Genomic DNA, 13,301 nt, shown 5'->3' on the forward strand with positions numbered 1-13,301 from the left:
CCAGGGCTGCAGGGCACCTCTCAGGCCTGGGGCTGGGACCCCTCCCCATCACCAGGCCCAGCTGGTGGGAGCAGCCGCGTAGTGAGCGCAGCCCAGCAGGATGCGGCTTTAATTAGCTCCAGCCTGGGGCGGAAGTGGTGCCCACGGAGCTGTTCCTAGGGGCTCTGCACAGGGGGTCCTCTTCGGGGGAGGCAGAGAGACCATGGGGAGGGAGCTGGGCATGGAGGACACAGGACTCGACAGCATCAGAGCAGCCAGCGATGGTCTCATTTCACAGACAGTGAAACTGAGGTCCATAGGGGTTAGAGAGGCAAACCCAGCGCTGGGGTCCGGATCCCTATGTGCATCCCAGGGAACTTGCCTGCATCCTGTAGCCCGCCTCGGGCAAACATCTTTCAAAATATCTTTGATCTCATTGGCCTTTCTCTGGGCGCCGCCCTCTGCTCGCTCCTCTTCTGTGTCTGTCTCTCAACCTTTCTTGTCTCGGTGGCTCTCACGCTTCTCACCCCCCGCCCCCACTTAGAACTTCCTCCAATCACACCCTCTCTCTGGACCACTTTAGGGCAGGCCCCGCCCCTTACCTCTCCTGATTGGCCCTTCCCCTTGACGCCACACCCCACCCGTGTAGCTCCGCTCCCCGCCCCTTGGTGGGTCCGTCCCACCGCACCCTCGGGCCGTCCTCTCCGACGGGGGAAACTGAGGCCCACACAGGGGCAGCGTCCCATCCGAGGCCACAAAGCTGGTTAGTGGCAGAGTCACTGTGCTCCTCATTCCAGTGTTGAGGCCTCTTCTGACTCCTTGGGGCTGCTGGTGCCCTCCCCACCCTCCTCCCTGGGGCAGCAGCTCTGCCCCCCTCCCCTCCCCCACCTCGCCCCGCTTTTTAGCATCAGCCACGGATTTAATTAACAGCGGATTCTCCTCTCTGCCTTTCCCCGTCTCACCCTTTGGGAAGTGTACGTGTGGGAGGGGAGAGCTGAGCTACTGCTACTGCCCCACGCCCAAAGGGGGCTCCAGCCGCCTTTTCTCTTTTTGTTTTTTAAATTGTAGTAAAATACACATAACATTAAATTTACCACCTTAATCATTTTTACTTCATTTTTTTTTATTGTGGTTAAATACACATAAAGTTGACCATTTTAACCATTTTTAAGTGTGCAATTCAGTGGCATTAAGTACACTCCCGCTGTTGTGGAACCATCCCCACCGTCCATCTCCAGAATTTTCTCATCCTCTCAAACTGAAGCTCTGTCCCCATGAAACACTTAACTCCCCACCCCCTCCCCCGGCCCCTGGCCCCCACCATCTACTTCCTGTCTCTGTGGATCTGACTCCTCTGGGGACCTCCTGTGAGTGGAATCAGACAGTGTTTGTCCTGTGTCTGGTTTCTCTCACTGAGCATCACGTCCTCAGGGTTCATGTATGTTGTAGCAGGTGTCAGAATCTCCTTGCTTTTAATTTATTTATTTGGCTGTGCCGTGCGGCATGTGGGATCCTAATTCCCCAACCAGGGATCGAACCTGCGCCCCTGCAGTGGGAGCGCGGAGTTTTAACCACTGGACCGCTAGAGAAGTTCCATTTCCTTCCTTTATAAAGCTGAGTAATATTCCATTGTACAGGTGGACCACGTTTAGTTTATCCATTCATCGGTCAGTGGACGCTTGGGTTGTTTCTGCCTCTTGGCTATTGTGAATAATACTGCTGTGAACATGGGTATAGAGCATCCTCTTCTCCTAACACCCATTTTTCTCTCCCCTCCAGGCTGTGCCTTTCTCACCTACTGTGCCAGGGACTCTGCCATCAAAGCTCAGACTGCCCTGCACGAACAGAAGACCTTGCCCGGGGTGAGTCCTTCGTGCTGTCTGAGAAGGGAGGGGACACATGGAGGAGATGCTTTCGGCCTGGGGAAGGCTAAGGCCCTTCCTGGGATCAGCTGTGAAGCCCACGTGCTTCTGGACTCAGAAAGAGGCATAAGGAACAGGGAGACAGAAATCATCACCAGAATGAGCATTTCTTGTGTGCCTGCTGCATCCCATGCTGTATACGTCACATCAGGGTGGTTGTGTGCCGTGCAGGCTGCATACTGCGCAAGGGCACCTGACTTCACATGCGAGTGTCATTGGCCTGAAGCCTGAAGGATGAGGAAATATTCGCAGGGCAGAGGAACAGCCCGTGCAAAGGCCCTGGGGCAGGACCGGGCCTGGTGTGCTGGAGGAACAGCCAGGAGGCCCGTGTGTCTGGAGCAGAGTGAGCGAGGGGGGGAGAGGGAGGAGGGGAGGACAGGGAGGTGAGAGAGGCAGATGTGCAGGGCCTGTGGGCCTCAGGGAGGAGCCTAGACCCTACCTGTTTCTCACCATAAAAACGGAAGGGGTTCTCTTTCCCCTTGTCCTTATGGAGCAAATGAAGCTCTGGCCCCTTAATGTAATAGTTCCTCCCAAGGGAAGGCTGGCCCAGGCTCTGTCCCTGCTGGTCTCTCTTATCAGCCCTGTCCTCTTTGGGTTGGGCAGGAGGTCCCTGCCCCCAGTAAAGGATGGATGGTCCCCCTGAGCCAGCCAAGCCAGGTCTCCAAGCCAGTGAGAACTGTGGTTACCCCCCCCACCATGAGTTCGGGGGTGGGGGGTCGCCCCTCCCCTCTGGAAATCTCAGGGACCCTTCAGCCTCAAGGGGATTCAGCGGATGCTTTGGTGGCATCACTGCTGGGAGCATGGGCACAGCACGGCTGACAGTGGACAATCTGGGGTTCGCCTGCCAGGGACATGAAGCTGTGGGTGGCATGGGTTTGACTCAACTCTGAACAAGCATCAAAATGTTTGGGAGGGGGTGGCCTCAACCTTATCTTGCAGAACAAAGAGCCCCTCTTTGGAAGGTGAAGTGGCAGAGGCAAGGGCATACGCTTTGGTGGCCACATCAGTGGGCTCCTCATTTAGCTCCCACCTGTTTTTGCTGTGTGACAGTGAGCCAGTAACTCAACCTCTCTGGTCTTCAGCATCGAAAGAGTATAATGGGGTGAAACTGTAGAGAAGGTCGTGGAGGGATTCACAGAGTAGGTGGCATTTGAGAAGCGACTTGAAAGATGAGAAGGCAGGGCATGCCAGGAGAAGGAACAGGACATGCAAAGGTGACTTAGAGCCTGTGGAATAAACACCCTCCGGAATTCACTCTTCTCCCTTCCTTGGACCTTCTGCCAATACCTCCCCAAACCAACTGGAAACTGGAGGGCAGGTCCGTCCATACAGGTTAGCGTCAAGAGGCACAGCGGAGTTCTACGGACTGTATTAGCTATCTCCTGATGCATCACAAATTACTGCCCAACTCAGTGGCTTCAAAAAATCAGCATCCGTTATCTCACAGTTGCCAGGGGTCGGGAATTGGGGCGTGAGTTTGCTGCATGGTCCTGGCTTTGGGGTCTCTCCTGAGGCTGCAGTGGAGTCGTCAGCCAGAGCTCGACTGTTGGCTGGAGGCCTCAGCGTCTCTCCCCGTGGGTATGTCCCTCGTGCTTGCTGCTTGAGGGAGGGGCCTCACAACAGGGCTGCTGGCTTCCCCCAGGGCACGTGATCGGAGCAAGCGTGAGCCAGGAGGAAGCCACGGTGCCTTTTATGGCTTCCTTTCAGAATGACACACTCTCATTTCTGCCATATTCTGTCCTGGCAATTTGCCAGGAGCCAGGGGGCCTTGGGGAGGGACACCTGGGAGGGACAAAGTTTGGTAGTGGATTTGTCCAAGTTCTGGCAGCCAGCAAGCAGCAGAGCAGGGATATGACCTTCATGGTCTGACTGCAGACCCCATGCTAGCAACAGCCCCAGTGCCGTTTCCCAATCCTTCCATATCCAGTGGACTTTTTTTTTTTTTTTTTTTTTTTTGTGGCATCAGGGCCTGACTGGAAGCTCTGACTCTCTGTTCAGAGAAATCAATGCCCACATGGAGATTTGCCAACGTTCCTAGCATTTCCCCTCCGCCCCCATCAGCTAAGTCCCTCTTCCTTATTCTCCTGCGCCCATTTTCCTGATGGGATCACTGAGATCCAAAGCCAGTGCCTTTGGCTGCCTGAGGCCTCAGGGGCCTGTTCCCTCTGTGTTGGGGGCTAAAACTAGGCTCTGGCAGACGGTGGAAGAGCCAGGAGTCAAGGAGCCATCCCTCCCTGTATGCCCCGCCCCTCTTTCCAGGCTGGTCTCTGGTCCGAGGCCTCTTCAGGGTGTAAAGATGCCAGCTGCCAGGGGTTCCTTCTCTGTGTCAGACTCAGGGCTCTCTGTCCTCCTCTCTCTGCTCACTCTCCCAGCCCATGGATCCAGTCCTTTCATCCATCTATCCAGCCACCAGCAGACTTTCATTGAACACCTATGCTGCACTTCTCTCGCCAGCTCTGTGTGCAGAAACCACCCCCTGGTGACTCTCCCAGGCACCCCAGACCCAGCAGATCTCAAACTGGCCACAGCATCCCCTTTGAACAAATTTCTCCTGCTCCCTCCCCCATACCCCCCCAGCCCTGCCATCCCCACATCCGGCTCTCCAGAGCCTCTCCTCCATGTGTCACCCCTCCCCCCACTTCTGTGATCCTGTGGGTTCACATCCCAGCTCCACCCCTCCCAACCTGTGTGACCTTGATCAGTGTCTTTCCTTCAGAGGTTCAGTCATCCTTGTCTCCAAAATGGGCATCACCAGGTCCATCTGACCAGGCTGGAGAGAGGGTTGTTAAAAAAATGTGGGTACAAAGTAGATTCCATTTTTGGAGATGTTAAGCTCTTATATTTTGGTCTCCGGCTGCCCCCAGTTCCTAGAAATTCCTCACTCCCCAGATACTAAGGACCCGGAAAGGACACCAACCTCTAGGTCGTGCCAAGAATGTGTGGGAAACTGCCTTCCTACCTGGAGAATCTACGCTGCTTTCAAGGCGACCCCTGTTATCTCCACCCTCCTCTCATCCCTGACCCCTCAGGGCCAGGGGTGTCTGCATCTGCCTATGTCTCCCCCTAGATTAGGGGTCCCTTGAGGGCAGACCCTGACTTTCAGGATGGGAGTAAATCCGGGGATGTAGACGTCTCCTAGGGCCACTCTAACAGGGCACCACAAACTGGGTGTCTTAAAGCAACAGAAACTTACAGTCTCCCAGTTCCAGGAGCCAGAGTCCAAGATCCAGTTGTCAGCAGGGCCGCCCTCCCTCTGCAGGCTCTCAGGGAGATTCTATCCCAGGCTGTCTCCCAGCTTCTGGTGGTCGCTGGCAATCCTTGGCTTATAGACGCGTGCCTCCAGTCCCTTCCTCTTCCTCATCACGTGGCCTTCTTCTCTGTGGCTTCAGCTCTCCCATCTCCCTCTGGCTTTCTCTCTCTCTCTCTCTCTCTTTTTAAAAAATATTTATTTATGTATTTATTCATTTGGTTGTGCCGGGTCTTAGTTGTGGCTCGCTGGCTCCTTAGTTGTGGCATGCAAACTCTTAGTTGCGGCATGCATGTGAGATTTAGTTCCCTGACCAGGGATCGGAGCCAGGCCCCCTGCACTGGGAGCGAGGAGGTTTTTTTTTTTTAATTAATTAATTTAATTTTTATTATTTTTGGCTGCCTTGGGTCTTTGTTGCTGCGTGCGGGCTTTCTCTTGTTGCGGTGAGCGGGGGCTACACTTCGTTGCGGTGCGTGAGCTCATTGTGGTGGCTTCTCTTGTTGCAGAGCATGGGCTCTAGGCACGCGGGCTTCAGTAGTTGTGGCATGCAGGCTTCAGTAGCTGTGACTTGCGGGCTCTAGGGCGCAGGCTCAGTTAATTGTGGCGCACGGGCTTAGTTGCTCCTCGACATGTGAGATCTTCCCGGACCAGAGCTCGAACCCATGTCCCCTGCATTAGCAGGAAGATTCTTAACCACTGCGCCATCACGGAAGTCTCTGCCTTTCTCTCTCTCCCCTTTTTTAAAGAATAAATTTATTTATTTTTGGCTGTGTTGGGTCTTTGTTGCTGCATGTGAGCTTTCTCTAGTTGCGGCGAGCGAGGGCTACTCTTCGTTGCAGTGAGTGGGCTTCTCATTGCGTTGGCTTCTCTTGTTGCGGAGCATGGGCTCTAGGCACATGGGCTACAGTAGTTGTGGCTCGCGGGCTCTAGAGCACAGGTTCAGTAGTTGTGGCGCACGGGCTTAGTTGCTCCGCGGTATGTGGGATCTTCCCGGACCAGGGCTCGAACCCATGTCCCCTGCATTGGCAGGCGGATTCTTAACCACTGTGCCACCAGGGAAGCCCCTCTGCCTTTCTCTTATGAGGACACCATTCATTGGATTTAGGGCTCACCTAAATCCAGGATGATCTCATGTCCAGATCTATCACTTAATTACATCTCTAAAGATGCCTTTTCCAATAAGTTCCCATTCACAGATTCCAGGGGTTAGGACTTGGACATATTTTTAGGGAGGACAGCCATTCAACTCACTACAAGGGGTGACCACAAAATGAAGAGCCAGATATAAGGGTCACTGTGGGCAGCATCTCGAGGGAGAACCAGGTGACCTGCGTTGATGACCTCGTGGAGGGCAAACACGGTGGCTTCCTGGAGGGGGATGCATTTGAGCTGAGTCTTGAGCAATGGGGAGGATTGTGGCAGATGGGGCTGGTGTGAGCACAGGGTGTACCAAGACTTGGAAGCAGGAACATGCCTGGCCTGCTGAGTGCAAGGACATGTGAGAGCCTGACGGACGAGTTTACTGCCCCCAGGGATACTGCTCCAAACCCGACGGTGCACATGACGGCCCGCCACGATGGAGAATTATCCAGCCCCAAATCAACAGTGCTGAGGCTGAGAAACCCTGTTTAGGAGAATAAGGAGCTGGTTAATGTTCTAGAACGGTGCTAATGGAAATAGAATGCAAGCCCTGTATAGCATTTAGATTTTTCTAGGAGCATCATTTAAAGAGTAAAAAGAAACAGTTGAAATACATGTTAATGCTACCTTTTATTTTAACCCACTCTCTCCAAAATCCTATCAAGAGGCAGTCAGTAGAGCCCATGTAAAACTTACTAATGAGACAGTTCACATTCCTTTTTTTCGTCCTAAGTGTTCCAAAATCCGGTGTGTGGACTGCACACTTCTGGTCCATCTCAAGTGGGACACTCAGTGGTTATCAGAGATGCTCGATCTGGATTTGCATTTTATAAAATTGACAATTGAAAAAGTAAATTCACTTGCCCCAATTGTCCTAAACATACGTAAACGTTTTCCAAGAATGAAGTCGGCTGGTATCAGTTTTTAGACTTAGGTTTACCTTTATGTTAATTTTTTTAAAAATAGATTTATTTATTTTTGGCTGTGTTGGGTCTTTGTTGCTGCGTGTGAGCTTTCTCTAGCTGCGGCGAGCGGGGGCTGCTCTTCGTTGCGGTGCGCGGGCTTCTCATCGTGGTGGCTTCTCTCGTTGCGGAGCGCGGGCTCTAGGCACGGGGGTTTCAGTAGTTGTGGCTCACGGGCTCTAGAGCGCAGGCTCTGTAGTTCTGGCACGTGGGCTTAGTTGCTCCGAGGCATGTGGGATCTTCCCGGACCAGGGATGGAACCCGTGTCCCCTGCACTGGCAGGCGGATTCTTAACCACTGCGCCACCAGGGAAGTCCTATATTAATTGTAACTAAACACAATTAAACACAGTTCCGTTTCTCGGTCACACAAGCCACATTTCAAGTGCTCATTAGCCACATGTGGCTGTCGGCTGCTGTACTGGATGGCATAGTTCTAAAATGTTCCAGGCCAAGGGTCAGCTAGCTTTTTCTGTAAAGCAGAAATGTATTGCTTTGCCGGCCATACAGCCTCTGTCACATCTACTCAAAGTGTAAAACAGTAACAGATGACAAGTGAACAAATGGGCGTGGCTGTGTGCCAGTAAAACTTTATTGACAACAACAGATTGGGGGTCTGAATAGCGCTGTAGTTTGCCAATCTCCATTATAGGCCATTGCTGTCCAATAGAACTTGAAGGTGGAAGTGTTCTCTCTGTGCTGTCCAATAGGGTGGACACTAGCTCCGTGTGGCTATGGAGCCCTTGAAAAGGGGCAAGAGTGACACAGGAACTGAAGTTTTAATGTTATTTAATTTTAATAGATGTAAATTTAAACTTCCAATGTCTACGTGTGGCTAAGGGCTACCGTACTGGACAGTACAAATGTAGAATGTTCTAGATCAGGGATCAACTACTGTTTTGGACAGCCCAGACCCAGAATGTTCCAGACCAGGACTCAGCCACCATATTAGACAGTGCAGACCTGGAATGTTCTAGGCAGGAGGTCAGCTACCATGTTAGACAGTGCAGACCTGGAATGTTCTAGGCTGGGGGTCAGCTACCATGTTAGACAGTGCAGACCTAGAATGTTCTAGGCAGGGGGTCAGCTACCATGTTAGACAGTGCAGACCTAGAATGTTCTAGGCAGTGGGTCAGCTACCATGTTAGACAGTGCAAACCTAGAATGTTCTAGACTTGGGGTCAGCTACCATGTTAGACTGTGCAGGTTAGAATGTTCTAGAACCAGGAGCATGGTGCAGTGTCATCATACATCTAGGTTAGGGAGTTCTCGGTCTCTCTTTGACACCTGCTCACAGTTGGGGAGCGGGTGAGGAGTCTCAAGCGATGCCCTTCTCTTCTTGGGCCTCAGTTTCCCCAGGATTATCACTGTTTCCCAGCCCTGCTGGGGCACCTCATCCATCTGCCATGTCAGGGGGGCACCAGGGCTGCTGCTCACCCCGTTTGACGGGTGGGGAGACTGTGGTAAGAGAGAGGAAGGGACTTGTTTGAGGTCACCCAGCAGAGTGAGGACTGCAGCTCCACCCACCCAGTTCCACAGACCTTGAACCTCTGGCCTCTCTGGATCAGCTCCTGCAAGCTGGCCCCCTTCCTCCCTGGAGGTGAGGGCTGATGTTTGATAAAGAAGGAGGTGGCTCGGGGCTGGACCCTGGGGATGGAGGGGCCCCTGGGGGCCACCTCCTGACTGGGGCAGCATTCCGTGGGAGTAGAGCCTGGCTTAAAATTTTTTTTCTTAAAATGTGAATAACAGTGCACACTCAGAGAAAAGTGCATGCAACTCAGCTGATTACAAAGCAAGTACCCTGTTACCACTACACAGTTGGCACCCTGGACACCACCCCGTCCCATGTCCCCAAGCCCAAGCCCCTCTCTTCTGGAGGAGTTGCTGCCCTGACTTTTATGGTAACCAACCTCTGCTTTTCTTCTGGTACCGCGCCCGGGAGATTCAATGTCACGCCTGAGCGCTTTGCACTTTGTCATCGCTGTGTGGTATTCCATGGCTGCGACACACCATTTATTCGTCCACTCTCTCCTGCTGGTGGACATCTGGGTTGTTTCTAGTTTTGCTGTTAAGGCATAGAGATCCTTGCTGGTGTTTTGTCTTTGGTGGACACGTGCCACGTTTGGGTCAGGTGCATACCCAGGAGTTCCGATCCCTGAGTACGCGTATCTTCCGATTCTGATGAGCGAAGAAGCTGATTTGGGGGGGGTGATTCTCCCTGCCTGAGAACACCCGCAGAAATGGAATCAGCCTTTCAGAACAAGCGCTGGAGGCTTGGTTGCTGATCGCACGAGGAGGCATGGGGGCTGTTGGCGCAGGAGACCCCCTTGCCTGTCAGCGGCAGCTGAGCACAGGTGTCCGAGCGCCCTCCCAGGCGTCTCCGCCAGAGGATGGAGCCTCGGCCGGCCGCAAGAGAAAGCCCACCCCGCGGGCTCACGTCTCCGCGCACGCCCGCGCGCACCGCTGGGCATTCGGGGGGGGCGGGGGCTGGGTTGCGCTAGAGACAGACAGCCACCATCTCTCCTGTCCCCGTGTGTGTGCGTGTGTGTGTGTTGGAGGAGACGTATAAAGCGGCCGCTTCTGTTTTTCTATCTCTTGATGACCCGGGGGGGAGTGGTCCCCGTCGTTTGCCGGCTCGTAGCATCTCCCCCTGCCCTGGCGGAACCCAGGCCCCCACCCCCCATAATGCTGCTTTCTGAAGCGAGTGACCCACCCACTCCTACTTTCAGTTCCCTCCTTGAGTATGACAGCGGCGTCCGTGGGGGACACAGTTTAATCAAATCTCAGCACTCTGGAATAGGATCCTACATTGAATAACAGAATCCCAGAATAGAACCCAGAATGGACCGCAGGACCCTGGAATCCACGCTGGGAGGATGTCTCCGATTCCCGCAGGGGTTCTCTGCTGGCTGTCAAACCCCAGGACGGGGTTCCTGCGGATGGAAGGGATCCCCCCTCCCCTCCTCACACCCCCACCCCCATCGACAACAGGCAACAGGTCCAGCTCCCACCTCTTGGACGGTGAGGGGCTGGCCCACGCGAGGCAATGCCATCTCTTCCTTTGTGTAGCCCTTGGGAGGGGGGGGTGAGGGATGCCCCAGACCTGGCGGCCGCCCTGCTGCTCGTCGGAGCACCCTAGAAAAGGATGAGTTTGTCCAGCTATGAGTCCCCCCACAGGCCCCTCCTGCAGCACCTTCTGTGCACACAAGGGTCTCTGAGATGGTCCCTTTGCACGATCCACCCCCATATCCCATGACTTGGCTCAGAGTCAAGCCAACTCTGAGAATGGGCGGGGGGGGCCCCCAAAGCTCTGAATGTCTCATGATTTGGCTTCCCCAGACCTCAGTCTCCTCGTCTGTAAAGTGGTTTTGCGGAGGGTTTTGAGGGTCCTGTGAGGTGACACAGGCCAGATGCTGATCACACACTTGGCAAATAGATGCTGAGTGAATGAACGCAGGGTCCCAGGCAAGTCGAGCTGTGGGACTCTGGCCAGTCACGTCTCTTCCCGAGCCTGTTTTCTCCCGTGAAATGGGGACAGTGCAGACATTCCTGGCACGAGCTCTTGGGTTACTTCCCGTGCAGGGCACCGTGCCCAGCACGCCTGCCTCACTCTTGCCCACAGGACAGGAGTCTGGAAACCATAGGTCTCATCTCATTTCATCTCAGTTGTCATTTGTGGACCCTATGCTGGGTCTTTCTTGGGAGGAGTTCCCAGAGCCCCTCAGCCCTGACTTCGGGAGTTCATCCCAAAGAGGGGTGGTGTGTGTGCTGGGGGATGTGTCACCATCAAGGCAATGCCTGGGCAAAGCACCAAAGCAGATGGGGATGGAGGGGAAGGCTTTGGGGGGTAGGTGGCATCCAAGGGGCTTGTGGGGTGAGGATGGGGTGTACAGGGGCGCATTCCAGCCCTGGGTCCTCGGGGTGTGGGAGGAGGAGGGGGCAGGAATGGCTGAGACTGAGCAGTAAAGGTGCCTCGAATGCCAGGATGAGGAGCTGGCACTCTACCCCAAGGGCAATAGGGAGCCAAGGCAGAATCTAGACCAGGAGAGGGGCTTGGTCTGAGAGGTTGGGCTGGGGCTTGAGTGGGAGAGGAAGAGGCTGGAATGGTAGCCCAGGCGGCCCAGATAGGGGTCCACTTTGCTTCCTTCCCCTCCACACCATCCAGAAACTACCCAGTTGAGGTTTTCCCTGGGCCCCCACATCGACAGGCATAGCTTTGCAAATCCAGGAGAATATTTTGGGCCCCAGCCTGTCTACCGAAAATCCTTCCTGCAGCCCCTCCCCACAGTAGCCTCAGTCTCCCCATCTGTAATAGGTCAGACATACAGGACGCTGTTTTCGCAGTGGTGTATGGCTTGATTGAAGTCACTCAGCAAAAGCTTGGTGGCAGAGCAAGAACTAGATTCCAGCCACATAATGTATGCCCACCCAGAACCCTATCCCACCTGATCCTTGACTGGAGGAATGGCTGGGTCCTCAGAGACCCCTGAGGAAACTGGCAGTAGGTCTGACCCCTGTTTCTGATGTTCTCCTCTCTCTTTCTGATTTGCTATCTGTAAAAGGGGCATGTTGTCATCTCATAAAGTTGTTTGGAGATTAAATGAATCAGTGGACGTAGGTATTGCTCCAACATGCTCTCCCCGCCCCATCACCAACTCCTATTCATACTTCAAAACCCACTGCAGATTTTCCATCTTCAGTGCACCCCCAGGATGATAGCCTTTGGCTCTTCATTGTTCTCGGCTCTAGGCTCTCCCAGCACTTGATCCTTCCCTTTGCCCCAACCCTGACCCCATGAGTCTGGAAGTGGCTGCATATGCCTCTGTTTCCCCAACTCTGCCAGACTAGTGGGGTGCTCCCTGAGGCTGCAGAATTACTCAGCATGAGGCACAGGGGAATGTTGTTGAATAAGTGAAAAGAGGAAGGGAGGGGGCAGGGAACGGGTGTGGTGATGGGGAGCCAGAGAAGGTGGAGGAGGGAGGAAGGGCACTCGGAAGAGACCTCAGTGGGACAGATGGAGAGAGGGAGCCGGAAGGAGGTGGGCAGAGCCAGATGGGCGGGTTGGGGTGGGGGGGAGACCCAGCTCTCCCCTGGCACGCCTCCTCCCGGCTTGGGCGGGCAGCGCACGCAGGGCCCGGCCTCTGGCGGGCGGATCGCCTGGGCGTTGGGCGCGGAGAACGAGGCGCGGAGCCCGGAGCCCGAGTGTGCGTGCGGCGTGTGCGCGCCCGTGCGCCCAGGGCCAGCCGGGCGGGAGGCGGCACATGGATGCCAGCCTGGCGCGCGTCTGCAGGCCGGTGGGTAAGGCGAGGCGCGGGTCCGCGGGGCGTGGATGGCCGGGCCTCGCAGCCTTGGCTTTCGAGTGGGTGACTAGAGATGAAGGGGCTGCCCACCTGGCTTCTCAGAGCCAGACCAGGACCACCCCCCCACCCCCCCACCCCCGCCGACCTGACCCAGGAGGGGGAAGGGGCCTCCCAGTCGGAGGCGGAAGGTCCCAGGCTCTGCAGCGGGTGGGGGAGATGGGAAGCAGGTAGCCAGGCCGCGAGAATGGGGTGGGGGTGGAGGATGCCGTGATGGGGGCAGGTTCCCTCCCTGTGGTCCCCCTCCCTCGCTCCCTCCCTCGGCTCATCCATCTCCAGAAGATTATATTTAAATATCTCTTTTGTGCAAGGCAGGAGCTGGGCTCGCCCCTAAGAGGCGGTTTCCATGGCAACAACAATTGCCAGCTTCCGTGTGGTGAATCAGCGTTGCCATGGCAACCCCATCCTCATCTGTCCAAGGTGCTGGGGGTGGGGGGGGAGGAGGTGAGGGCCAGCGGAGGCGGGTGAGAGGGGTTGGGGAACGCGAGGCTGGAGCCCAGGTGCCCCCTCCCCCCCACCTCCCTTCACCACCTCAGTCTGCCCTCAGCCCAGAAACTGGTCCCATCGGTTGAAATAATCTCCCCTCCGGCTAGAGGGGTGTGGCACCCAGGTGAAGAGGACCCAGGGTGTGTGTGTGTGTGTGTGTGTGTGTGTGTGTGGTGGGAGAAGGGGGATGTGGTTCGGCCTTTCCCAGG

At 55.1% G+C, this 13,301-nt stretch overlaps 1 protein-coding gene across 14 annotated transcripts in view; it reads left to right on the forward strand.

The window, feature by feature from the left end:
• CELF5 (CUGBP Elav-like family member 5) overlaps positions 1-13,301 on the forward strand; it is a 49,732-nt gene that overhangs the window by 17,130 nt on the left and 19,301 nt on the right. For 9 of the 14 annotated variants that reach the window (XM_067033123.1, XM_067033126.1, XM_067033122.1 and 6 more), the window contains exon 2: positions 1,759-1,841. In XM_067033123.1, coding sequence (XP_066889224.1) covers positions 1,759-1,841 — 83 coding nt within the window. Of the gene's footprint in view, positions 1-1,758; positions 1,842-12,392; positions 12,548-13,301 lie in introns of those variants that run through there. The other 5 variants (XM_067033128.1, XM_067033133.1, XM_067033129.1 and 2 more) reach the window with 4 other exon arrangements.

This window comes from Kogia breviceps, chromosome 4, assembly GCF_026419965.1.
Source record: "Kogia breviceps isolate mKogBre1 chromosome 4, mKogBre1 haplotype 1, whole genome shotgun sequence".
Classification (NCBI taxonomy): domain Eukaryota; kingdom Metazoa; phylum Chordata; class Mammalia; order Artiodactyla; family Physeteridae; genus Kogia; species Kogia breviceps.